Raw genomic sequence first — 27,152 nt, 5'->3', positions numbered from 1 at the left:
AATCTATATAGGTTGTTATGATTTCTGTATAACTGCAAAAAGATTAATCAGCAGAAAGTGATATTTAAAAACTTTTTTTCGTTTGATTTTTATATTACACGAAAAGTCATTTTTAACTTTCAAAATTCATAATTCAAAAATCATCTTTTACATACAAAAGTTTCTAATGGTATAATTCAAAAATCATTTTTTTGTCTTCCAAATTATTTAATGTAGAAATGACTTTCTAATAACACAATTTAAAAATATTTTTCTCATAAAAAAATAACTTCTGTATAATTGGGAGTATCTTTTAAATTTCATAATCCGAGTTCATCAGTGTCAAAACACACATAAACAAGGGTGACACGACAAGAAAGGGGTTGCAGAGACAATGGAAGGCAAGGAGGCCGAGACAATGGAGGCATTTGATTTTTTAACCACACCATGGGATACACATGATAACTATGGGGTTGCAGAAAGAAATAATCCGTATTTATTACTGAGAGAAGCCCATTGGGACAGTCAGTCATTGGAATAAATTATTAGCCCAAGCCCAAATAAAAAAGAAAGTCAACTAAATTCCAAAATGCGAAAAAGAGTAAATGAGGTTAGATCGAACTGAAGGCGAAGCAAGGTCTAATGTAGGTGACAGTCACTGGCAACGTTGGTTGTTGGAAAATCCCAACAACATCGTTGGTAGAAGAATCAGATGGAATGAGTGAGTGAAGAGGAACAGAACACAGCACACAAGAATGATGGGAGCGAAGAGAAGGTCGATCTTAGCCACACTCGCTTTTCTAATGTTAATGGGCATTGCAGTTTATTTTAGACTTTGGGCCATTCACTACAGCCTTTCTGTTGATGACACTCGAATCATAAGGTTACCATTTCTTCAAATTCTTTCCATTCTCTTCTTTTTCTGCAATGTTCCTTTTGAAAATGAAATATACCCTTGTTATGTTCCAATTTTGGGCTTATAAGTTATAAAGCTTGCTATATTATTGCATCAATCATGTGAAGCACAAATTGTTCTTTATAAGTGTCACATGATAATATTAACCTGTTGCAATGTCTCTCTGAATTTTGATTAAACCAATCTAGGACTGTCATTCAGAGGAAAGATTTTGTAATGGTCATGGCCTGAATTGACTTGTTCTGTGACATTTTACCCCTGTTTTGGTAAGATTATAAGATTATTGGTTCTGTTTCTGTTATAATGGTGATTGGTATATGCGTGTGTTTGCAGGCAACAGTTTGATACTGCTAACATGGAGGCAATGGATGAATCTGCTGAGTGGAGGCTGAGGTATGATAAGGAGGTGGATAGGACAAAGAAGTGTTTGCAGGAGCTTCAAGTGGTATTTAATCTTTTATTTGGATTCTCACTTTCTACCTTGCAAAGTGAATTTAAAAAAAAAAGACTTAGGGTGTGTTAGATTTCAATTTTCAAAAACTGTTTTTAGTTATTTAAAGTAAAACAAAGTAAGTTTACAAAAAGAGGATCAGAAACCATCTATCAGCTGTTTATGCTGTTCATTTTTAAAGCATGTTTTGAAAATAATTTTGGATGAGAGATTGTTGAGTAGCATGGAATTATTTTAGAAAACAGTTTTCAAAACCAAAAAGTTAGAAGAAAATCAAACATGCCTTTAGTTTCAAGTTCTATCTTTATGATTTGGTTGGTATTGTTTCACACCTTAGCCTTCTTAATTTAAGTAGATAGTAATATTGTTGTGATATAACTGCACTAAGATAATAGAATTGGCACTCAATCAAGCAAGACTGTGGAAATCAATAATTATTTTTCAAACCAATGAAATATCAAGCATTCTCTTTCTTTCCTGTAATGACCATGTAATCATGTTTGTGGCAGTTCCAGAAGTCCTCCCAGAAGGGGCAGGATGCTTCTCATATTAACCATAAATTGGAAATACTGCAAAAGGTATGTCTTCGTAAAAACATCAATCAACCTTCGATCTGCGGCCTCATGATAATCGTTCTAATTGGTCCTCTATCTTAAGGAATCAAGACTAAAATCTTTGAAGCATAATCACACTGTGAACTTCTAATTGTGCCAGACATGCAATATGTATGGAACCAACTTAAATCCACTAATCATTCTCTAGATTTCAAAATCCAAAATTTATTGTTAACTAAATGCTATAACTTAATCTATCAACAAGGACCATTTCCTACTTTTTCTTATTCACATAATGATGGTGGAATTATTTTCTGCTCTCATTGGGTATGCATAATTTGTGAGATTTTTATGAAATTATTTAAGTGTTCTAATGACCTTCTAACCTACCAGGAGAATGCAGTCTTATTGGAAAGGTTAGAAACATTGAAAAGAGAGCTTGATGAGGAAAGGTCGAGGTGCAGATCACGATACATGAAGTAATCATAAAAGTATTGACTAGAATTATATTTGGTCATTTTGTCTTAGTGTTCAACCATGGAAGAATTTTGAATGGATGATTTATGATCTCAACCTTAGACACATTTACCATCTACTGAACATGGAAATAAGTGAGTCACACCAATCATTTCTTCTTCTTTTTCAGGGTTCTTTTTTTAGAGGTCACATTATCCTGTATACCTTATTTTGGCTAAATGTATACTTTTTTTTATTATCTAGATGTACATGATAATTTCATCTTTTAATTTCTTTAAAAAAAATGTTCGGTGTATTATCTAATTAATCGATTAATTTACGACTTTATATAATATGATAGAACTGCAATATTTTGAGTACTGTGAAAAGGAGTAAAATATTACATTATTCAGAAGTAGTTGCTATGGGAATATCTCAGCCAACATTCATGCACATTATTTACTAAACTATTGACTATAATAATTTTGAATATGTGGCTGAATACATAATACATTATATGTTATAATGTAGTTACTGATTAGGCGAAATCTCAGAATCCGTGGGCTTAGTTCTCAGTTGATGCAAGAACCTTGTCACGGTTTGCAGTTTTGATTGGTTTGAAGTCCTTTCTCCAGAAGCTCCTCTTCTACCCTATAAGAGCATAATATAATGGATGAAAACACTACAACTGAAAACATCTATTTACATTCCTTTATTAACGACAGTGTGCAAGATCGTGTGAAGTAAAAAGTTATAAGAAATATTAGAGATGATACCTTTCGCCACTTTGCCTTTGGAAGGGTAGTGTCATTGTTCATTATCCCCACCAATTCATCAAACTGAAACCAATTAAGATGTAAAAAAATGTTCATCCACATCAAACTTATTATAAATCACATACCTGCTTGAGAATGATTTCATATTTCCTTGCACATTCATATAGTCTCATTTCATCTCTAACTTCATCAGATATGGCTTTGGCTTGGTTCTCTTGGTGGGTCATGTTGTCCAGAGATTAAAGAAAATCTTCTATGCAAAATTGGATAATAGAGCAGGTATGATAGGTGGTATTTATATCAAAATATAGAAAGAGAATGAGTGAATTGCTTGAAAGATATTTGAAAGTTGGAACTTGTAGTCTGTTTTTTTTATTACAAAAATGTCTGACAAGACACCTGTTATCTTTGTCTTTCCTTAATCTCGGGTAAACAGATGTTTCAACAATAACTTCTCATCCACTCAAATCAATTATGGTCGGTGTACTTAGGTAATAATTTATACTATAACAAACAAAGAAATGATATCAATAATGTATCTAGTAAATCTGGGTACACAAATGGTCATGAAATTATGAAATAGACAAATGCTCACAAAAGAAACTGATTATTAACCTAGTTTTAACTTTTGTTTTGCTAAAAGAAAATCTGAGAGTATGTATGGTAAAATTTAAATGAACAAATAATAATGGTTGAAGTTAGTTTTTAAAAGAAATTAAAGATAGACTATAATTTTCCTAAAAACATACCTCTAATAAATTAAAATCAATATATATTATAACTCCGGTTTATATTTTTTTGTATAAAATTAATTTAAAATGATAATAAATTTAAATGCAATTTACTGTTTAATTTTTTTTTCTTATAAATATAATTATTAAAAAATTTAGATTAATGACCTATAATTTTTTTAGAATACAATATTTATATACGGTTTTTTAATATATAAAAAGTTATGTTTTAACCTCTATTAACATGCTATTAACATGCTTTGCCTTGTTGTTGAAAAGAATTGTTTATTGAGAGAGATCACCAAACATTCTAACCAACCTAATTGATAAGGAAGCAAACTCATATTTCTACATTATGCAAACGTTACCCATCAAATAAAAAATAAAAAAATGGATGGAGTATTAAGAATGTTGAAAAACATGAACCACAATAACAGTTAACAACAGTTAACAAGTAACTCACTAACCAAAGTTTTTGTTCTCTACTCCAATCTTATCCGTAAATCAGTTACTAAAACTCAAAATTTATAAAAAAAAAACTTTCCGTTTTAAAATCAAATCACAACGTATGTTCATCAACAAACAAACCAGGACAAGTCTGTAACATTTATTTTTTATTATTAACTAATAAAAAATGAAGTGCTCATTTTTTTTAATGTTCAAAGTCTGATTTTTGGTATAGAACATTATAAATAAAAGATAAATATATATGTAATAAAATAAAATCAACTATTTTTTTTATTATAACGTATGATTTATACTTTTATAAAATCAACCAATACACCACCAGGGAGATACACGGATATATGAGTCACATTAATCATTCTTATCTTAACTTTTGTTGAGATCTCTATTTTTTAATATAATATCTTTATACTTTTCATGATTTATAACTCACCTATTATTAATATATAAAAATCTTCTTTTATAACTTTAGTCACGTTTTTTTCATACAGAAAAAATACGTTTTTAATCTCTCTACATAAGATTATTTTATTTTTTTTCTATTTAAAAAGTTATAATTTAGTAATTTATTTTAAAAAAATATTTGCTCTAGTTAAACTTTTTTTCGTTTCAAAATAATTTAATTTTTAATATTATGATAATTTTCAGTTATTCTTTTACAAAAATATTATTATTATTTAATAGGTATGTTTAAAGTTTGAGAAAAAAAAAATGTATTTATATAAATTAACATCAATCTATATATTAGTATTTCTATTTTTCTTTTAAATTCCATAATACTAAAAATTAATTTTGTTTTCTATATTATTATATTTTTAATTCATTTTTAAAAATTTTAAAATAGAATTAATATAATATTACATTTAAAAAAAATATTTTATAAGGTTCTATTTTACATCTTTCCATTGCATTTTTCTCCAACTAAATCAGTAACCTTTCTAAGGTTGAAATATTGAAGTAAAATCTAATATTATTTACCTTCTAAATTAGAAATAGTTTGAATTTTAACAAGTGAAACATTTCATTCTATTTTTCAAATCTTGGATAAAAATTTGGAGCAGAAAAAATATGTGTTAAAAAGACTAAGAATTTTAAATTTACATTCACAATCAACATTATTAAAAAGAATAATTCAGAATCAACATTATTAAAAGAATAAAGATAAAGACAAACCTCCATCAAGACATTGAAAATTGGTTCAGGCTCAAACTGCATAAAAGTGCTTATGAATGACAATTTCTTTTTATCATAAACTCTATTCTTATATTATATGTGGATAATTAAATTCCAAAATCCATATGAAAAATATAAAACTGATTTTTTTAATGTATAACAAAGCATAATACATACCAAATTTCTTTTTAATAAATTTAAATATATTTATTTATAAGCTAATTCTTGTTTTAGAAGGGAAAACTTTAATGACATGATAGGGTCAAAGTTTTGATTTTAATTAATCCTAATATAATAAATTATTATTTAAGTTTTGACACTCATAAATTATATTTTTATTCAGTTTTAAAAATTTTAATCATTATTTTTAAATTTTTCAACTCTATAGTATATTATATTAATGACTTTCAAACCAATTTTCATATAAGTTATAATTGCATGTTTGATTTTTTTTTATTTAAAATTATGTATGAATTTTTTTTATCTGCTTTTGTATTTAAAAAGTTATAATTTAGTATTCAAGTTATTTTTAAAAAAATATTTGGTGTTTTAGCTAAGTTTTTTTCATTTCAAATTAATTTAATTTTTAATATTTTGATAATTTTCAATAAAAAAATTTACAAAAATTTAATATGTATGCTTAGAGACTGAGAAAAAAATAACACACAATTTGTTTTACTTTTTTTTTCTGTGTAATAGGTATTATACAATTATTCAAAAACTTAAATCAATTACCATTAATTTTTTTCAAGAAATATATAATATTTATATACTTTTATCATATTTTTCACATGTTATGTCAGTCATGTACATAACATTATAATATTTGGTAGTATTTCATAAAAAAAATCTTTTGCAGATAGTTTTAAGTTGTAGTCCTTTAATGATATTTTCATGTAGCAAAATTTATATATTTTTTAAATATATTTAAATAAATGATTTTTTTATTTGGATTTCTATTAAAAAGTTACAATTTAATTCTCAAATAATTATATTTTTTTTTTCATTGAGTTTCCCGTCAAACTTCTGTTTATTAAGCCTGTATTAGTTTAGGTTAAATATTATAAAAAATCAAATTTTAATTTAATACTAAAGTTTTATTTTATTTTTTATTGGAATATTATTGTCTAAGAATACTATAATATGCATTTTTTTTAAAAATTAAGAAAATAAATTTGTTTTAATAATTCAATTATTTAATTTGTGTAAAAATACTCTAAACATAAATTAATTTGGAAGGAAAACATACTTCCTTTAAATATCAGCAAGTTTTCATAGCTTGTGTGCTTAAATACATGAATCATGTAACGTGAAAGATGTAACGTGAAAGGCATAAATGACTAAACTAAATAAAAAAAATATGAAAAATAAAAAAAATTACACATTTAATTTTTCACAAAACAATAAAATAAAATTATACACAAAGTTTATATATAATAACTTATATTTTAAAAAATAATCACTTTATATATAATCAATTATATATAGAGACATAGCTATATATATCATGCATATAGTAAGATATTTACAAAAATTAATTATTTAACTTAATCAGTTATAAAGATTATAAAATAATTGATTATTTCTAATATAATTATTTTTATCATAATAAAATAAAATTATTAAATAAATTTAGTTAATTATTTTAAATTTTAATGTTTTGATATTTTTAAATATAATTTTTTATCTATTAAGATTTTATAGTAACGGTTTTCAGTTCAATTTGCAATTTATTTCAACTTTAATATGTATTTTGAAATTAATTTTTTATTATTTTCTTAATACAGTTTTTTTTATCATAATAAAATAAAAAAATTATTATAATAAATAAAGTAAAATTAATTAATTAAAACTTTCATATTTTAACTTTTTAAATATATATTTTTTTTATCTGTTAAGATTTGTAATAAATACTTTTATTTCAATTTCAATTTATATTTTATATTTTACATTAAGATATTTTATAAAATTAGGAGTACTAATCACAATCAAATTATGGATGATTACTCTATAAACCGATTCTTCACACATATTTATCCCACCACATAGATATTAAATATTCAAATATTTTTCAATTTTAATTACTTTAGTCATTTTTAAATATATAAGTTTATAAAAATATTTTATTTATCACTTCTCATTTCTTTTCACTTTTTATTTTTTTTTCTTAATTCAAATAATGATATATTTTACTTTTTATTTAAATTTTAAATATTAATGTTAAATTCTAATTACAATTACCATTATGTATTTATTGAAAATATTAATAAAAATAATTTTTAAAAATATAAATTAAATGAGAAAGATGTAATGGTATGAGAAAACAAATTGTTATAACTTTTCCTATTTTGATGATATGGCGTATGAGGCTTTTAGGATAAGATTGAGGGTTTTTGGGTTATTTCAGTTATTAAAGATTTAACTTGTCTAGTGAGAAATTCGTCTAAAGATTCAATAAATAATGATATGTTGGATTTCAACGTGATCAATTTTTTTGGTATTAATACTTGTACTGGTAAAGCTTTTTGTTCTCTTCCTGCTAGATGAGAGTTTTCTTCACCAGGCTAGGTTAAAATTAACACTGATGGAGCTGCTAGGGGATATCCCGATCTTGCTACTTGTGGAGGTATTTTTCGTGGGAGTATGAGGGAACTTATTAGAGCTTTCTCTGCGTTTCTTGAAGTTCAGATTGCTCTGGTTGCTGAGTTTTATGGGGTTATACATGTTATGGAGGAAGCTCAAAAGATGGGGCTTACTAATGTCTGGCTGAAATATGATTCTACTTTGGTTTGTGCTGCATTTACTGCTAGGACTAATGTTCCTTAGATGCTTCGTAATCGATGGAATACTTGTCTTAATTACTGTGGGAAAATTGGGTTTAGGGTTACACATATTTTTCGTGAAGGAAATGCGTGTGCTGATAAGTTAACTAATTTAGAATGTATTCATAGAGAATCTTTTCATTGGTATAATAGACTACTATCTAGTTTGTTCTTAGAATTTTTTATGAATAGATATAGTCTACCTATGTATCGTTTTTGTTAACATATGAGTTTTGATTTAGTCCCCCCATATTTTTTGTATTTTCTTTCTTTTTTTTGTTTTTAATAAAATTTTTTTTCATGTGATAACAAATGATTGTTGTTACTTGAGATGTCAGCATAGCTAAAATGTCAAGTTGCATAGTGATACCTAACATGAAAACTTTTATTTAAAAAATACAGTTATCATAATTTTTTAACATCTTTTGTCTTGTAAATTATTAACATTTTCTCTTGTAAATTAATTATTACAAACTATTAAGAAGAAATTACGCTATTTATTGTAATTTATCTAAGAAAAATAAAACAAAATATTAAGAACGAGAGGAAATAATCAAACGTGTGCTCTAAAAATTTTTTGGTTTAATGAAATTGAAGTTTATGTTTTTTGAAATACAATATATTATTTGAATGAAACCACACAAAGGAGAAATGTGGAATCAATGTTATGATTAAACATAAAGTATCTTTGGGACGTGAGTCAACTTTGTTAGAGAATAAAAAGAATTGTGTAGCAAAAGAAACAAAATAAGTGTTACAAATAGACTTTGAATATTTTAGTAATTTAAAACATAGCGAATATTGAGATTGTTTGGAAAATGTTAAACACCCATTATTTTGATTAAGTACTTCAATACAACAAAGCATAAAATATGGATGCATAATTTGTAAGACGAATGCCTCATTCAACAACAAATCATGTTAGGCGCAAATGTTTAATCTATCAGACGATACACCACTATACAATCTTTCTTTACATCTAATAACACATCAATATATATGCTTAGACAATACACACATAATATAGGCTAACACCGTATGTCTTGAATATCTATATGTTTATTCTATGGTGTAGGAAATGTCTACTGTTCTCTTCTTCCAAGGAGATATGTTAAAACACAAGTCACATAAAGTGATCTCTTAGATACAAAGTTAAAGTTTTCTTCAACAACGACCTGACACAGACATTTTTCAACTCTAACCCAACTATCTGCCTAGTATAATGCACAATTTTACCATATTTTGATGCAAAAGGTTACGCTACCTATGGAGATAAGCATTGTAAACTATTAAGGATGTCGCTTAAAGAAGAAAGGACATTTAAAGTTGCACGAAGTGAATTTAATGCATATAATCCACTATCAAAACTCTTCAAATGTGAAAAAGACATTCAAATTTAAAGCATATGATGGTTCATTGTCCTGTTAGTGTTATAACTTATCAAAGTAATAAATTGTTATTTCCTTTGTGTATAACGTCCCTCATAAAGAAAAAAAATACCCACAAGACTTTTCACACTCAAATTTCAAATCTAAAATTTTCTCTAAAGTCAAAATGCATCAAAAGCCACACTTTGTAATTGACTAGATAACTATTGACTCTAACCAGATGCAACTCCGAGCAAACAACTCCCTTCACAACAATTAAGTGAAAGTTGTAAATAAAAGGAGGATGTTGTTGAACAAAGATATGTAGAGTTGACTATTATGGAGATCAATTTGTGAAACATTAAATATTTTAATTAAACGTTTTCATTAATACATTAATTGTATACTTCAACATTCACCACAATAAACTATTCAAAATAAAAAAGAAACACCAAACCAACAACTAATTGAAATCTCTCATTATAAAATATGAAGAAGAAAAAAAAAACTTATATGACCTAGTTTTCTTTTATACTTCTTTCATTCTCTACAAGAGAGAGTTCTAATACTTAATCAACATAATTTTGTATTAGTCTTTAAAGACGTAAAAATCTAAGTCTAGGAGTAGGATGAAATGTTTTATATATGTAAACAACTTTGTGTGTAAATGTATAAAAAAAAAAAAAACTCTCTTTTGATTAATTTAGAGAGACTAGGTAAAAAAACATTTGTGTTGTAATTAACAATGATAGATTAAAATAGTTGTTTTGTACTAGTTGTTAATAAAACTTAATTCATTCAATTAAGATTAGACATAAAATATTGAAACAACTAGTATACAATTATTGTGTTATTTCTTTTATCTTTCTCAACTTTTTTATAATTAACCCCTAACATTATCTTTTTTGGGCACGTAAAAACAAAATTTAAAATTGACAGCACTCTTAGTTTTAACAAATATCCAAATTTAAGTTTTATTCTTCCTTCACTAAAATAAAAAATAAAAAAATACATTCTTCTGTTTTAAAAAAATAAATTTTTAGACAACGTAATTAAACCTTCTTTTTAAGTTTCTCCATATTTTTTTAAACTTTTTAAAACTATTTTTGTGTGATGACAAATGATTGTTGTTACTTTAGTGTCAACATAACCGTCAAATTGCATAATAATATCTAACATAATTTTTTTTTTATATATAAAAAAAGTTAAACCTTCTTTTATATTATGTGATTTATAAAAAAATATTACCACAAATAAAATATCATAATTTTATAATGTTAAAAAAACAAAATAAGACACAAATTTATAATTTTGTAACATTTAAATTATAATTAAAATAATGTAAATTAATATTTATTAATAATATATAGAATAAAAAATGATAAATATTTTAAAATAATGATTGTATTTTTAGATTAATTTTATAGTTTATTTTAAATACTTTAACACACAGCAAATAGAAAACTCTCGCTTGACATCTCTAAATAATAATATACTAATAATATTTGTTTTATTTGTTAATTTAAAATTTTAGTATATAGGATTAGGCTTCTTCTTTCCTCCTGCACCACTATATTTTTATTCCTGCACCCCTACAATTTTCTATATTCCGAAATTGGCATTGACATTTTATTTGAAAAAGGACACCGTGGTTACCAGAAATCAGGATATGGGAGTGTGCTATGGATTCATTAATCCATAACTGAATTATTTTTTTTTTCGGATGAGGGGGTGTTCTGGAAACAAGTTTTGCATAAATTATTGTTTCCAGATTGCTGAATCTAAAAGCCTAATTGTGTTACGGATTGGTGGATCCACAATGTTTTTTTTTTGAATTATGAATTTCTGAATTCGGAATGCATATTTCTCTTACAGATTGGTGAATTTGGAATGCTTTTTTCGAATGATAGATTTTTTAATATGAAATGCATATTTTGAATTATGGATTGGTGGATCCGAAATTTTATCGAAAGTGCCAATCTGAAAATTTTCCAGATTCCATAATCCAGAATGCAAAAGAATAAATATATTTTAAGTGCATTTTAGGGTTTTTAAAAAATAATACGCACAGTTTAATCTTTGCATAACATTGTGGGGGTGCAGGAAGAAAAATGTAGGAGTGCAGGAAGAAACTGCCATAGGATTATACTATTAAAGTGACTTATTTCTTTTAAAGAGTGGAAAAGAAACATTTTTCTATTTGAACCTATGTCCGGAGATGGGTCTGGTTTTGGAAACACAAGTCCAAAGAAGAAATTGAATTGGGCACAGCACAATGTTAAACGACGTCGTGAAGTATTTTATGTATGAATAAGAGTGGTTTACACTGAGAGAAGAGGATAAGAGCAGAGTTCTGAAAACTGAGATAGAAGCAGAAAAGAGAGAAGAATGGAGAAGTATTTCGGAAACGCTTATCGTGGTGACCCTGGCGTGCCCCATGCGGACCCTGATCGCTTCGTCAACATTTGGATTGGATCCGTTACCTTCTCTGTTCTCACCTACTTCAATCCCTACATGTGGACGCTCTCTAACCAGTTCAAGTACCACTCTCTTCCTCTCTTCTCTTCTTCTCTTCTTTTCCATTTTTTCAAATTTCGATTATAGACGCCACCCTACCATTCGATTCCACCTATCTTTAACTAATGCTTCCAATATCTTTTTTGCGTACTCAATTTTTTTTCCTAGGGATTACTCTTTCTAATCAGTTGTAGTAATCGTTTATTGCATATGTATAATTGGTTCTTGAAATAATTTATTTCTTACAGTTATTCCATAATATCCTTAGTATTCAATTAGCTTGTTGTGGGATATTTGGAACTACAATGACGATTGAATAGATGTGAATTTGATAGAGAACGGTTGATGTTTGATTTGGGAATTTAGCCCAATATATATTGGGTGCATTGTTTAATCATATGCAAAAGTAACAATTAAGGAGCTTTATACTGCTAGAGTGCATGTCTCGCCTATATTTACGCCCAACAATTTGAAGTGATGGAACTTCGCCATAAGCAATTCTAAAGAAAAAAGTTAAATTGACTTTTCCTAAAATTATAATTTGCTTATGCATAAATTAAGTGTAAATTTTAGAGAGACTATATGAGAAAGTATCTACAAATTAACATGTCTAAACTGATTTTAGCTTTTAGAGAAGCTAATTTAAATTTTTCTTTCTAAGAAGTGCCTATGGAGAAATCCATCCAAACAGGCTTTAGTCTCATGGCATACTGTTGGGCTTAACTATTGAATGGAGTGGCTTGCAATGGATTGGAGGTTCATTTTTAATATACACAATTTAGGTTTTCTAGTCATGCTTTCGCGTTTGTCTTTAGTTGTGTGTATGTATACAGCAAGGTGTTTGTTTTCATGATGCAGTTGGCTCCTACACTTGTATCCTACACTTGTACTGCAAGGTATTTGGATTTTGCTTTTATGATTGTCACCTTGGTGCTTTTTATCTACTCCAATGCCATCTTTCTTTCTCATTATTTTCTTCAATATCACAAATGGTAGTATACACAATGGGGGAGGGAAAGGCTCCCTGTCCAATATGATTCATTTTTCTCTCTTTTCCTCCCTCCCAATCTAAACCTGATGACTTTGACAGAGGTACGAAGGGAGTTCTTTATTTCAGGTTTGAATACTGCTATGAAGAAAGAATTTTATTTTCATATCTCTTACAAAGTTGAGTTAAATGGTGAAAATGGACAACTGGAATATGTCCTATGCTACTAGAGTTTCAAAAAAAATTGAACAAGATAAAAAGGACTCATCTATTTATGTACGCATGTTTTGTGGGATATTGAAGTATAGCTATTGTTTGCTTTAAGGTCAAATTGGTTTTCTTCTCTGGTTCCCCCCTATATCCTGATTATGATAGTTGAGTAGAGTTGACACTCTGCATGCACCATTTCTCTTCTTTAACTATTTGTGATTTAATCTTTTGAAGCTTTTTTTTTTTTTTGCATCAATTCATTTAAATAACTTAATCTAAGATCATTTCATGTGCAGTTGGCATGATAAAGCATTTTTATATGAGCAATATCACTGGAAACAGGCAAGGAAGAAGAATCAGCCATATGAGTTCTTGGTATGCTAGTTTACCTAATTTTTCTCGAGAGCTTTAGCTGAGCAGAACTGATACTTTTGTTTACTTTGTGCTTTATTTAGTATGAGGAGCTAATTATCTCTTAAAAAAATTGCGTTGTTGCAGTGGAACAAGACTTGGGATAAGGCCGAGAGGGAACATTACTACTACAACTGGCCTGTTTACTTTCCTTAGGCCCCTTCTGTTATATTTCTTACAGACTTTGCCCTATCTTTATTTTGGTTGCAAACCTGGATCCAATTGATGCCCCCCTCCCCCACTCAAATGCTTTTCTCTTATGACTTGAAAAACTAATACAAGGACGCTTTTCTTGTGTTTAGTCCTCTCTTTTTTATTAACTACGTAATTATTCGAACTACAAATTATCGAGATAAAAGATAATGTCCTTAGGAGTAGTCCAGTGTATGGTTGTTACTATATTCAATTGTCTGAGGGAATTAGAGCATGTTCTGTTGACCTCCTTTAGGGGTTTATAGAATCTACTTATGCACTATGGGGATGATAATCTTTTAGTCTTTAAGGGGTAAAAATGTTTAAATATGTCTGTAAGCATCATGAAACTACAGTCAATGTAGTGTGTAGGGGTGCTTTCCCGTCAGTGGAGTCTTCTGCATTTGCTAAACTTTTGGATTGTTGTGTCCTAAAGAAAATAATCTGTGACTCCATATGATAGCAGCGGCGACAAGTTATTGTAGTCTTAAATCTTTTATATGTCTCTATCTCTCAATTTTGTCTGATAAGTGATTACACTCTTTTTCAGATCAATTTATGTATCTATGAAGAATAAATATGATATCTAGAATAAATTAATAAAAACAGATTAAAAATCAAATTCAGTTGAATATTTTCTAGTGTGAAGCACAGGGTTTTTAGACGAGGAAGAATGATTTCCCAAAATAATTTTACAGTTTTTTTTCTATTATCATTGCAAGTGCTTATAAGTAATTTTTTAGACCATGGATGTTATGCTTTTGGTAAAGTATATATTCTTTTTGTCAATAATCGGATACTTACATTCAATTTTTTAAAATCAGGTCTATAATTTGCGAGGAAATTTACTTAATTTTTTTAGTAGTGGTAGTGGAAGTCGTAAACAAATTCCTTTGATATGTACCTTCATTCCTTTTTTTTTTTTAATTTCAATACTATCATTTTAAGTACAATGGAGAGTGATATTTTATTATTTATTTTTAAGTAATGGTGATTGATTGATGTAAGTTTTGTGATGTCTTTAGGTAGTTGTATTTTTTCCACTTAATTTTATTTTTTATCTTTTTTTGGAAGTTATAAAATCTAGAAAAAAACACAATTAAATAAAAAATGGAGGACAAAACTAAAACTTGAAAGAATGTTATGAAAATATAGGATGCAGAACACTGTAATTGAAAGAATTGAAAGAATGTTATGAAAATATAGGAGGCAGTTATTTGAAATGGTGATATTATATTTTAGTTAAGATTATTTAAAAAAATTAAAATTAATTTCAGAATTAATATGGAAGTGAAGGAAATGCATCAATTTGCCAAGCTCCTACAACAACAAAAATAAATTGAAAAAAAAAGAGAAGAGCATTTCACATATACCGTTGTGAATGAAGAATAAACCCAAGTTACCAATAGTGATGGGCCTGACAAAACCTACACACCCTGGGCGAGTGTGGCACAGTCCAAATTGATAAGCCGAAATATAATCTTCAAAAGAAGTATTCATAACAACTGTCAAACAACAAGAGCATTTCCAGAGAAGGGAAGATGATGCCGCATTCTCATTATCTTCTTCATACTCCTTTCTTATCATCTTTATCTCCATCTCTCACTACCCATACTCCCTCGCTTCCCCTTCCTAGATTACAACCCAAGACGCTCTCCTATCATCTCCCTTCACCTACCACTTTCAACTCCACCACGTCCCACTTCAAACCTCTTCATTTTGCCCTCTCTGGAGCCCTCTCCCTTGGGGTATTATTCGGAGGTAATTTCCCCTACCCCTCTTTTCCTTTTTCCTAATCCTGCAATCAGAATTTGAAGCTTAGAATTTGTAGGAATTGGGGTGGCCGAGGCTGCAAAAGTTGGTGTCAACAAGCCGGAGTTGCTCCCCAAGGAGTTTAGAACTGTCATTGATGTTGCTGGGTTCCTCTCTGATGGACAGGTGTGGTGTTACACTGCATTCCCATGCTCTGGAATTTAAATCAATCTGTTTTGCATCTTATGAAATTTGTCTTTGATAGTGTAGAAGTCTTCTACTGAAGTTTTCTAGTAGTTTTTTTTTTTTTTTTTTAAATTAAGAATAGTTCATGGAGAAATTTATCTTATTTCCCTTTTTTATAAATCCCTATAAGCAAGGTTGCACAAACATATTCTAATTTGTCAACTTTCTTAACAATTACTCTAATAGTCTTTTACAATTCAAACTGCACGGCTATTGAATTCTGTCTATTCTTTACTTTTATTTTGAGAGTTTAATTTTCTAGAATGTAACACTAAAAACTATTTCAGACATGATTTTTAAATTAGTTATTATATAAATCATTACAATTACGGAACATGACAATATGTAATTAGATGTCATTTTAGTTAAATTCTTGTTTTTGTTACAGAAATATATATAACTACAATTTTGTAATTAAAAATAAAAGCAGCAGTTCAAAACAACAAAACTTATTCTTCTAAGGTGATGATAGCATTAAAACTGAATGCCGTGTTTGTGAGTTTAGGATAGAAAAAATGTTAACGATGTTTAATCAATGATTCTTCTGCAGGAGAAAAGACTAGCAGCAGAGATTGATGCTCTTGAAGCAGATACCGGATTCAAGTTAAGGGTTTTGGCCCAGAACTATCCTGATACGCCAGGTTTTTGACTATGGTCACTGCACACAATTTAGCAAAATATGGATCTCACGTAATTCACAGGCTGCTTCTGAAATTTAAGGGTTAAGTTAAGACTATTATTAGGGAAACTTGAAAGCTGAAACTAATGAATTATGCAGGTTTGGCTGTCAAAGATTTCTGGCGGGTAGATGACAGAACAGTTGTCTTTGTTGCTGATCCCACATTTGGTAAAGGATCCGCCACATTTTTCTTTGTTACTTTTTTTGCCTTTATTTCCTTTCTTGCTTCTTTCTTAATTGATACATCTACCAGTGGAGGTAATATATGAAGAGGTTTTGTTGATCAGGTAATATATTGAATTTCAATGTTGGTGCTTCAGTTGATTTGGACATCCCACGTAGTTTTTGGAGTCGCTTGGCTGGGAAATATGGGAACATTTTCTATTGGAAAGAAAAGGTAGATTCTTGTTCTTCTCAATCTATCTATTCTTTATTAGCTTAGTTAATGGTTTAACATAACACCAAATGAAACAGGGGGAAGATGCATCCATTGAAGCAGCAGTAATGGCAATTTCTAATTGCCTGAGAGAACCAGTTGGGCCTAATAATTGTTCTGAGGTGAATTAATTTCGCTGGTTAATATCATTTTGTCGTGTGATAGGTGTACTCTATAGAAATGATTGAGGATCATCTATTTCTTGTTTTAAGTATCTTATGTACTTCATTCATTGTTAATACATATGGAGTCATGAAATGCATTTCATTGTATAAAATAGGAGAACATGATACTGTACATCAGCATGTTTTGTTAATAGTTCAGTCTCAGGTGGTGAAGGTACACTGACTTTTGAAGTCTGCTGACTGCAGACTAAAAACTTTCGAGTATTTATCTGATGTTGGATTAGTTGAGAGTTATGTTGATGTATTGTCTGTTTCCTTAGAGAATAGTGTCCCCTTGAGTCGTTGGATGAATAAAGTGAAACAATATAAGATGCTAAACAGTCATTTATCCAGGTTTCTTTGGGAGTGTCCTAGAAGTAAATTTTTGCTTACAGTTTTGTGATATAATGAAAATAGAATGTTTTAGTGTAGAGTAATTCTGACCTTATAAATTGGTATTCATGAGATTGAATTAAGTCCAGATCCAAAATTTAAATTTTAAGATCTGAAGGAAGTTACCAGAATTCGTCTTCCTAATTAGTAGTTGGAGTATTAAGTTGTGTGATATCCATAACTATCTAAAACTTCCAAAGTTTCACTCATTTTATGAAGTAAATTTAAAGCTACACATTAATATAATGAAAAGTAGTTACACCAAAAACTACTACATTCTAGAAATTGAAAAATAAACGAGGTTGGTGTATTTTCTGAAACACCAAAATGCCAGTGAATCTTTTGTGTTATTCACTTTGATACATCTTTATTTCAATCTTTTATATATGCTACTAGCACATTCTAATATGATATTCATATATTAAAAGGGAAGAGCCTTTAGATCCAAATGATCTAATAGAGTATTAAACTCTCCTAAGTTGAAGTTTTGTTGGTAATAAATATAATTATAACTTACATGTTTTTATATAAAGTCAGACTTACCATAATATTTCAGACATTCTGTTTAATTATTTTAGGATGAAAAAAATTGTAATTTAACAACGTTATAGATATGGACTAGCTGATTGATAAGGTTAGAAGAATCAAGAACATGAAGTTAAAAAATGGAATGTATAAAAAATTTGATAGACTAATTAAAAAAAAATCAAGTCGCATTTGTGGAAACCCCAATGAATAGTTGATGCGTCCAAACATCCGAAAAGAAAAAAGAAACAGCCAAATAACAGTGTGTTTTTATCCTTGTTCACCACTTTTCTATTTCGATTGTTTAGGTTCTTTATGACACCTTGGTAATTCATTTATCGTTGTTTATATTTCTGGCATGATTATGTTTACGAATGAATAGTTTTTATCATTGTACTCATTGTTAATTGAATTCCCAGCAAGCATTCACATTTCTTTCTTGTTCTTAATTTAAGGTATGATTTTGAAAACATACATTTAATTCAATAATATTCATTGCAAATCACAAACCAATTGATCATTTTATTATGCATTCATTTTATCTTCATGTTTATTTAGAAAATCGAATTTCTATTAGCATAAACGTCTTTTTTTTTTCTTTCTCATAATCTATTCATTTTATCAATGTTATTTTCTATGCTTCACAATTAGTATTAACATCTCAATCAAGTTGCCACTTTAACACCCAAGAATCATTTGCAGCATACTATCCCTTAAAGGAAGATAAAGAAATACAACCACGAGGGACTAAACCAAATTTATTTGCTTTCTATAAATTCAAGTTAGTTTATTTGGTATTTTTATTTCACTCAAATTGAAAATCATTAACATAATTAGTATGCATAAAAAAAAATCTATAATTTATGTTTTTGATTAAATCGAATTTAAAATCTAAGTTTCACATACAACAATATTTTATCAAGAAAATTTGTGGAGCGGCTGCACCAAACTCAAATACATAGATTCTGGCCATGGTTTCAAGGTTGTGGAGTTTTTTTTTTGGGTAAAAAGAAATAAATAATAGAAATATTTCAGGAATACCCCAATCTTTATTAAAAAAACTCAAATCACACCGATCCTCAAGAACATCAACGAACACTTAACTAACCTGAAATTTTAATAACAGAGCTCATGCAAAATAGTTATTCGAAACACCAATTTGAATAAGAAAAACAACCTTTGCAGTTATCCATTATCGAACCTTCAGCTAAACTATCATGAAGATTTCACTATGATCTATTGTTCTGTTTCTAAAAATTTTCTTGTTTATTTGTTTTCACAATTCTCCAACAACTACTATACTATTCATATGTACAACCATATGCTATTGACGACTTCACTTTCTTTGATTCACTTTTCTTGGACAACCTAAATTGGACTAAGTACTTTGTAGGTTGATAGTCGATAATGAGGGATCCATGCCACTCCCACCCATTCATAGTATTTGTCCACACCAGCCAAGATAACCTACAAGCTGTGGAGTGGGTAGATATTTGAGTGACAGTATCAAGTATCAGTGAAATGCATCTGTGGATACTCCTCATTTCAATAATATTTTGGAACTACATTGTCATCATCCAAACTGAGATAAGACAGCACTCTTTTAATCTTTCTCAGCAGTGAAAGCATGAAGGAGCATACCTATCACTAACCGATGTCGTCTTTCAAGTTGTAACTTTTTCCAACAAAATAATTCAATGAGAGAGATATTCACAAATAATTGGTAGAAACAATCAAACATCTTTGAGTAATCCATGTTGCAAAGAAAAAAGTTATGACATGCTGCAAATTAATTGACACACTGCTAGATGCATGAGTAATCCTCTCACACCACCAGAACTTGTCGTATGCTATGGAATGTTGAGTTTATAGTTCTAATCAATATCCTCACGTCAAATTTATTACCTTTCTCTTATAAATTTAGCCACTGGTGTAGAAAATCGTTGTTAAATCTCTAATTTTCACTACTCAGAATAACACTTCTGCGGTAGCGCGTAATACTGCTTAATTATTTTTTTTCATTGCAAGAAGTGGTACCTGTAGTTAACTTAATATATATTGAATCATATGCATATACATCTTCAAGTGTAACAAAAGGCTCAATTAGTTATAACTAGAAAATTAAAACTCCCTAGACTGTTGTTCATCATAGGGAGATATGAACATATAGTTCCACCACCCTTTTCAGCATATCTTTGATAACTTCTTTGCTTTACACTCTGGAACGATCTAGAATGTTCTGTAATTCTTGAGGCTGACAAGGGATTGCAAGAGCTCCCTTTTGCCTGAAACCAAATTCTTCCTGAGCTTGATCCAGCAGTCCCAAGAAAGCAGGATCATTCAAGTAATGTAAGCCAACAAAAAACCTTTTGGATTCTCCACCCTTTGTTGCAAGAACAGCAAAATATCCTTCCCTAACATCATCTGACATCACACTTGGGGGTCTTCTGTGTACAAAGAGTGAAACACCCTTTTCTATCTTCCCAACCAAAGACCTAAGCATCACTTCCAATCTCAAGGCTAGTTTCTTCTTCTTGAATGGATGTAGTGAATTAGTGAACTTGAAAGCTTTTTCAATTTTGAGCTTCTAGAAGCTGAGTTGGGTTATTTATGTACAATGAAAACATGCTGAAACACAAAAATCTTGATCATAGGAGAGAAGCCACTAAACAAGTGGCAAGTAAGCGTGTTCATACAGTGTACTCATGGCCATTATTTGATTGGTAAAATTTTAATCTGCCAGCGTCTAACTTCTACTCTTAGACTAAAGGAAACCTCCACATCATACACTGAGTAACCCAAATGTTTTATCTAGTTAGAGTTTTTAGCAGTATTATTCCCAAATGATTCAAATGTGCCGATTGGAAGTATTAACAATGATGGGAGTAGATGAATTTGTTTAAGTCAACAAAATACATGAGAATTCACAACATTTTATTTACTAGATCCCTTATTATATTTATTTTAAATTTGTATAATTTATTTATCTTATCTCATTTTCTAGTTTTGATCTCCTCATTTAGTTCACATATGAGATTTCTCGATAAGAGAAAAGAAATTTGAAAAAAGTTGGAGAATTACAAAGAGATAAATAACTCACACCTAGATATGGCAAATGTGTGGTTTGAACAACTCTTTGTATAATCATATTTTTTACTAACTTTTTAATTATAATTAATTCAGTATTGGATATGAAGAAAAATCTTATTACAAGACTCATGGATTTAATCATAGTGCATCGTCTAATAGATTTAGTCATATTGCATGAAAGATTTATAGATGTATGGGTATCTAAGTTTTTTTTTTCTGTAGATATTCTCAATAGTTATTATACTCAAATAGCTGATATACTCAAGGTATTACCATTTTTTTTATCGGCCACAAGGTATCATCATACTCTCCCAAATCTATCATACAAAAAATAAAAAGTGTGATGTTGAATTTGTGTTATGATTCGATTGAAACTATACTGTGACAATATCTGAAATTAAAATTCACACTGAAGTTACAGATAGTTCCGCAATACCAATACCACATACACACTCAAACCATGAACTGGTATGAACCTTTTGGAGTTATCTATGCATACAATCATACACTATTGCAGTCACAAACTTGTCCCCAGGCCCCTACTTCCCTTACTCATAATGGAAGCGTTTTGCTGTAGAACTTCTCCCCATTTCACAATTTCATACGTAGCAGATATTAATGATACTCAAATAATAACACATCTAAACAAACGTGACACTAAACTTCAAACATAATAGAGCTAATCCATTTCATCTTACCAAACTAATTCATAAGATAAGATGAGCTTGTCACAAAGAATATTAGTGCAACAAATTCCTTCGCTGATGTCAATTTGATTGATCTTATCCTCATGCATGATTCAACATTTGACCAATGACCAGCCATACACTTGCACAATATAAGGTATTAGGTCTTTTTGTGAGGAAGTATCAGTTACAAATTGATTAATAAAATATTATGAAAATAAATTATTGAAATCATTTAATATTTTAGTATTTTATATACGATAAATTGAGGAGGGAAAGTAATGCGCTGTTATAATATATAGCCTTTTAGTGGAGATATATTAAAAAACATTATAGTTAACAATATAAAGAGATGCAATTAATTTATATTGTTAACTATGCTTTATATATTTGTAAATATATATTTATTATTTAGAGTGTCTACCAGTGTTGTTTAAACAGTTGCACGTAATCAACCATAACCATCTTTTTGTCCTTTCCAAACATCTTTTACAAAACAATAATTATATGTCCCACCTAACAAATATTACAAATCAGAGACTACACTCCTCACTTGGTTAGGAAGATTTATTCATCAAATCGATCGAATCTTGCATTCAAAGATAAATCACGAGGGAAAAAACCGATATAAATACAAAATACAAAAGAGACCAATAATCATATATTTTTTCATTAGAATTTAAAAGTATTAAAACTAATAGCTGTCAAACAAATTAATAAAAATACCATTCTAATATTAAATTTGAACCCACCGTTTCAAACATATCTAAACTACATATTTTCGAAGAAATCAATTTAAGAAAGAATCATTTATGTAAAAAAAAAAATGTCGGAGATCCACATCGACTAAAAATTAGAACCTTTCATAATATATAACTGGTTTTATGGGGGTTGAGTTAAACTTAAAGTTCACTTTATAATATAGTATCAGAGTCATTTCGAGTCTATCCTAACACATATTTGTGTTGGACTTATCGTGTCACCTCCTATCAGGATATCTTAGAACTAATCACAATCCTTCACTTCACTAGAAAGTGAAATAGTTGGATTTTATAAGACAGCCAAATATATTATACAGTAAAACATAGGGACAACAAAATCTTGGCTCTTCCTCAACGACAAAGGCTGCTTAGCGCGTTTGAGAAGAAAGAAATTGATCACATAGCAATCCATACACTGTGTGGCTGCACCCACTTCCCACTTCTGCTGCACTCACCTATAAATAATCAAGCTTTTTCGTGTTTCTGCATTCTATTCTATAGTGCCCACAAGCTCAAAACTAATTCACAACCTTTTAAATTTTACTACTTCATATCAAAATGCTGAAGACTTTTGTTGGGAAGATAGAAAAGGGTCTTTCAGTTTTTGTACACAGAAGGCAACCACTGAGGTACTACAGTGAAGCCACGCCAGATGATGTTAGGGAAGGATATTTTGCTGTTCTTGCAACCAAAGGTGGAGAATCCAAAAGATTCATTGTTGAGTTACATTACTTGAATGATCCTGCTTTCTTAGGACTGTTGGATCAAGCAGAAGAAGAGTTTGGTTTCAGGCAAAAGGGAGCTCTTGCAATCCCTTGTCAACCTCAAGAACTACAGAAGATTCTAGAGGGTCGTAGAGCATAGAAAACATCCAGAAGCACCAGAGGTGCAGGAAAGGATGTGGGATTCAAATACTGTTGATTTGATGTTCTTAATAACTTCCTATGTATGACATGCGAGTGTGTAGAAAGTTTGAATTTCTAGTTATATTTTGCTACTCTGCATGAAGATGTGCAGGTAGATGATTCATTATATTTTCTAGATCAATAGATTTTCATCACTTCTTGCAATTAATAACAGCGAAGCATTATCGATGGCGTCAAAAAACTTCTTCTGTCCATGCCATCTGGGGATGAAGTATTTGGGTGCAACTTATTTGAAAATCAACTTTATGAGAACCTCAGTTTTATTTTATTGGCTTATGAGAATCTCAGTTCATCAAAAAGTAAAAAAGCTAAACAAAATTTAGAATGCCAAGTAATTATTTGCCACCATGGCGATTACTCCATTTACTAAATAATTATAAAAAATTGTAGGTTTTATTTGCCACCACAGCCCAGAAGATTCGTTACTTACAAGTGCATCATGTTAAAAACTGAGCATAAGATAAAATTGAAGTGAGGGAAATTAAAGTAGAGAGAGATTATATAGTTCCTCTACAGAAAAGACACTTTCTATTTTAGTATTTGATGAAAAAGTATTTATTTTCACAATATTTCCTACTTATATATATATATTGTTTTATATAAATTTCAAATTATTTTGAAATTTGTACAATTAAAAATGATATGGTACCGTTAATAGATTTTTCATGTTTGTGCTATTGAGTCATTCATATTAGTACAAGTGTTTTGTGTGTATTAGCCTCTTCGATTCATTAATTAAATTAAAGGTTGAAGGATTGTATATTTTCATAGGATATTGAGTAATATAGGAACTTGTCAAAACACACATGAATGTCTATGCTTATGTGTCTCCGCTTACATGTAAATAGTGTCGATCCAAAACCCACAAAAAGAAGGGAAGTTCATACTAACGTCGCTCCTTCTTGACATATGCTAATGGGACATTATATTAGTTTAAAAGAGTATTGACTTAATCGGTGCTAAAAAATAAATTAAAAATATTATTTATTAAATATATCGTCGCTTAAGTTAATAATAACAATTTAGATATATAAATAATTTAATTAAGCATGCTTTTGATCAATATTATTAATATATGAAATATTTGACTTTTAATTATAATGTTGATCTAATATAGTGATTGTAATACTGTTTTAGGCGATGTTAAGTGAATTTATTATAAACAACAATTCTAACAATTACGGTATAACATCATTGTTCAATAACATCCTATATGAAAAATAAAAGTAAACCTCAATTATAATGGAAAAATAGATACATGATGTTTTTATTGTCTCCTCTAATATTTCTCACACCTCTTATTCTCTCAATTGAGTTATAACTTATAATTCACTTAATATATATTGTTTTCCTCTTAATCTTGCACACTAGAGTTGTGCCTTAAACTCCTTATTTAAACTAAATTGTTTGAATTTAAGTGGATTCTCGCTCAAACAAAAATAAACTCATTTGAGCGAGATACTCTGATGATGAGTTGAATTTTTGTGAGCTTGGTATGTGCCAGAGCTTTTCATATGAAATAACACTGAAATTTAGCTCTTATCAATATATATCCAATAGCTATCAAGTTCACTTTTAAATTCATCTGGTATAGTGTTTTAAACCATTTTTAACGAGGTTTAGAACAATATTTGCATATAAACAAAGGTTAGGTATGATGAAAGAGAGTAATATCTAATAATGCAAAGAATCAAGATTCAGATTCTCGTTGAAACATAAGGACATTTCATGCTATGATTATATTATGATTATAACTAATCTGAGAAGTTTTGGGACACCGTTTCATTCAATTTAACCGTACGGTCATTGTGTCTTAATATGTCGTGAGCAATCACTCACATTTAATTTGCAACAAAATTTCCTTAAGTTGCTGAGCATTGGTGATCCCTAGGAACAAAAACTAACAGCATCATGTGCCTGGCCCAAATTAATTGAACTCTAACGAATTAGAATAATTTTTTTGATGAAACCAATGTAGTGAGATTTTAGTGATCTTGAAAGTTGAGGGCTAGCAGTTCCACAACGGTAGAGTTAATCATAACATGGAGTTTTATATTGGCAACCACCATAAATTGCAAAAACATTGTTTGCTTGTTGGTTCAGAAACAAGACACTTAATGCAACATTTTGGAGGTCTTTTTCATCCTTCTGGCTCTGCACTCGCAAAGACAATATTAATATACGCGTGTACTTTATCCATGTATTGGGTTAATTGTTATTGTCGGTACAATGAATCAGATGAACTATTTTGATTTAAGTTCGCAAAATCATTCATTTATTTTATTTTAGTTTATGGATTAATGTTTCCTTTGCTTAATTTCGATGGTTGAAGTACCGATATTTTTTCAACTTTTTTGTAATGGATGTTTATTTATATTTTAGATATATTATTTTATACATTTTAATTGCATAAAATTTTGTAAACTTAATCTACTTTGTACAAGTAAATTCTACATTTTGAATTTATACAAAGAAATATATTATATGAAGTGTTAAAAAATCACACCTAATATTGAATCGACCAATACCAGACACGACGACAAATCGTTTAAATAGATAAATGTTTACTTACTAAGTAAATAAAAATTATTTGAGCAAAAACTACATTTTCATCATGCTCAATAAATAATATCCAATAAATTTATAACTAATTGATATCAACGTGATAATGAAATTGACCCACGTAGCGAAAGAAAACAAAAGTGTGGAGAGAGAAAGAAATTGGCATATTTTTAGGGTAAAATTCATTAGCTCAATGTGATTCTCACACGTGTTGTACCGTGTCTTTAGTAGGCTTTCATATACAATAAAATAATAACTATTATAATGTAGATATTTTATATTAGTTGTACGGATTTTTTTTAATATAAAAATGTTTTCACTTAAGCATTATTATTCAACTTAACATTTCAGTTAGACTGAGACTCAAGTATCATCAATCATCTGTCATCACATGAAAAAAGTATTATTAAAAAAAGAAAAAAAATACAAAAATATGGGGATTAGGCCAAAACTCAAATGTTAACAAAAAGTAAATTATACCTATTCATAAAGAATTCTAAGAACATACTAGATGAAAGCCTATTATACTAATGAAATGATTCTCTAAGAATAAATCCTAAATTAGCCAACTTATCAGCATACGCATTTCCTTCACGAAAAATATGAGTAACCCTACCCCTGATTTTTCCACAGTAATTAAGACAAGTATTCCATTGATTCCGAAACATCCAAGGAACATTTGTCCTAGCACTAAACACAACACCAACCAAAACAGTGTTGAAGCTGGAGGAAGCTTCTTCCCTACCAAGGCTTGATGTGTGTTTGATGAAGAAAATGGCTTGAGTGCTTTGAAGATTGTAATAGGTTTTTAGATTCATTTGAAATTAGGCTTGTAAGTGTGTATGATTGCCTTTTGCTGTGTAACCTATCCTAGATGCCTAACCAAGTCTAGATCAAGCACATGATGTGGTTAAATGGTTTTTG

The 27,152-nt window shown here is 29.1% G+C and overlaps 5 protein-coding genes across 5 annotated transcripts; 4 read left to right on the top strand and 1 right to left on the bottom strand.

Moving 5' to 3' along the window:
- The first annotated feature begins 570 nt into the window (after positions 1-570).
- LOC137830259 (uncharacterized) lies at positions 571-2,680 on the top strand. Its single transcript, XM_068637460.1, has 4 exons — positions 571-862; positions 1,229-1,340; positions 1,856-1,924; positions 2,294-2,680. The coding sequence occupies exons 1-4, from the start codon at positions 735-737 to the stop codon at positions 2,381-2,383; spliced, it is 399 nt and encodes a 132-aa protein (XP_068493561.1). The 5' UTR covers positions 571-734; the 3' UTR covers positions 2,384-2,680.
- A 9,272-nt stretch (positions 2,681-11,952) lies between these two features.
- LOC137830258 (uncharacterized) lies at positions 11,953-14,117 on the top strand. The gene is made up of 3 exons (XM_068637458.1): positions 11,953-12,230; positions 13,702-13,780; positions 13,904-14,117. Exons 1-3 carry the CDS (start codon positions 12,079-12,081, stop codon positions 13,970-13,972), a joined length of 300 nt encoding a protein of 99 aa, XP_068493559.1. The 5' UTR covers positions 11,953-12,078; the 3' UTR covers positions 13,973-14,117.
- Positions 14,118-15,475: 1,358 nt separating this feature from the next.
- LOC137830256 (thylakoid lumenal 15.0 kDa protein 2, chloroplastic) lies at positions 15,476-17,540 on the top strand. Its single transcript, XM_068637456.1, has 6 exons — positions 15,476-15,769; positions 15,840-15,946; positions 16,557-16,647; positions 16,785-16,853; positions 16,973-17,082; positions 17,160-17,540. The coding sequence occupies exons 1-6, from the start codon at positions 15,550-15,552 to the stop codon at positions 17,250-17,252; spliced, it is 690 nt and encodes a 229-aa protein (XP_068493557.1). The 5' UTR covers positions 15,476-15,549; the 3' UTR covers positions 17,253-17,540.
- Positions 17,541-20,415: 2,875 nt separating this feature from the next.
- Positions 20,416-20,706, bottom strand: LOC137829422 (auxin-responsive protein SAUR32-like). The gene has a single exon (XM_068636223.1). It carries the CDS (start codon positions 20,704-20,706, stop codon positions 20,416-20,418), a length of 291 nt encoding a protein of 96 aa, XP_068492324.1.
- A 2,486-nt stretch (positions 20,707-23,192) lies between these two features.
- LOC137830257 (auxin-induced protein X15-like) lies at positions 23,193-23,774 on the top strand. Its single transcript, XM_068637457.1, has one exon. The coding sequence runs from the start codon at positions 23,299-23,301 to the stop codon at positions 23,602-23,604; it is 306 nt and encodes a 101-aa protein (XP_068493558.1). The 5' UTR covers positions 23,193-23,298; the 3' UTR covers positions 23,605-23,774.
- The last annotated feature ends 3,378 nt before the right edge of the window (positions 23,775-27,152 follow it).

Source organism: Phaseolus vulgaris, chromosome 7 (genome assembly GCF_000499845.2).
Source record: "Phaseolus vulgaris cultivar G19833 chromosome 7, P. vulgaris v2.0, whole genome shotgun sequence".
NCBI classification, from domain to species: domain Eukaryota; kingdom Viridiplantae; phylum Streptophyta; class Magnoliopsida; order Fabales; family Fabaceae; genus Phaseolus; species Phaseolus vulgaris.
Note: the sequence above shows the minus strand (reverse complement) of the source record. Positions and strands in the feature narration are given on the sequence as shown.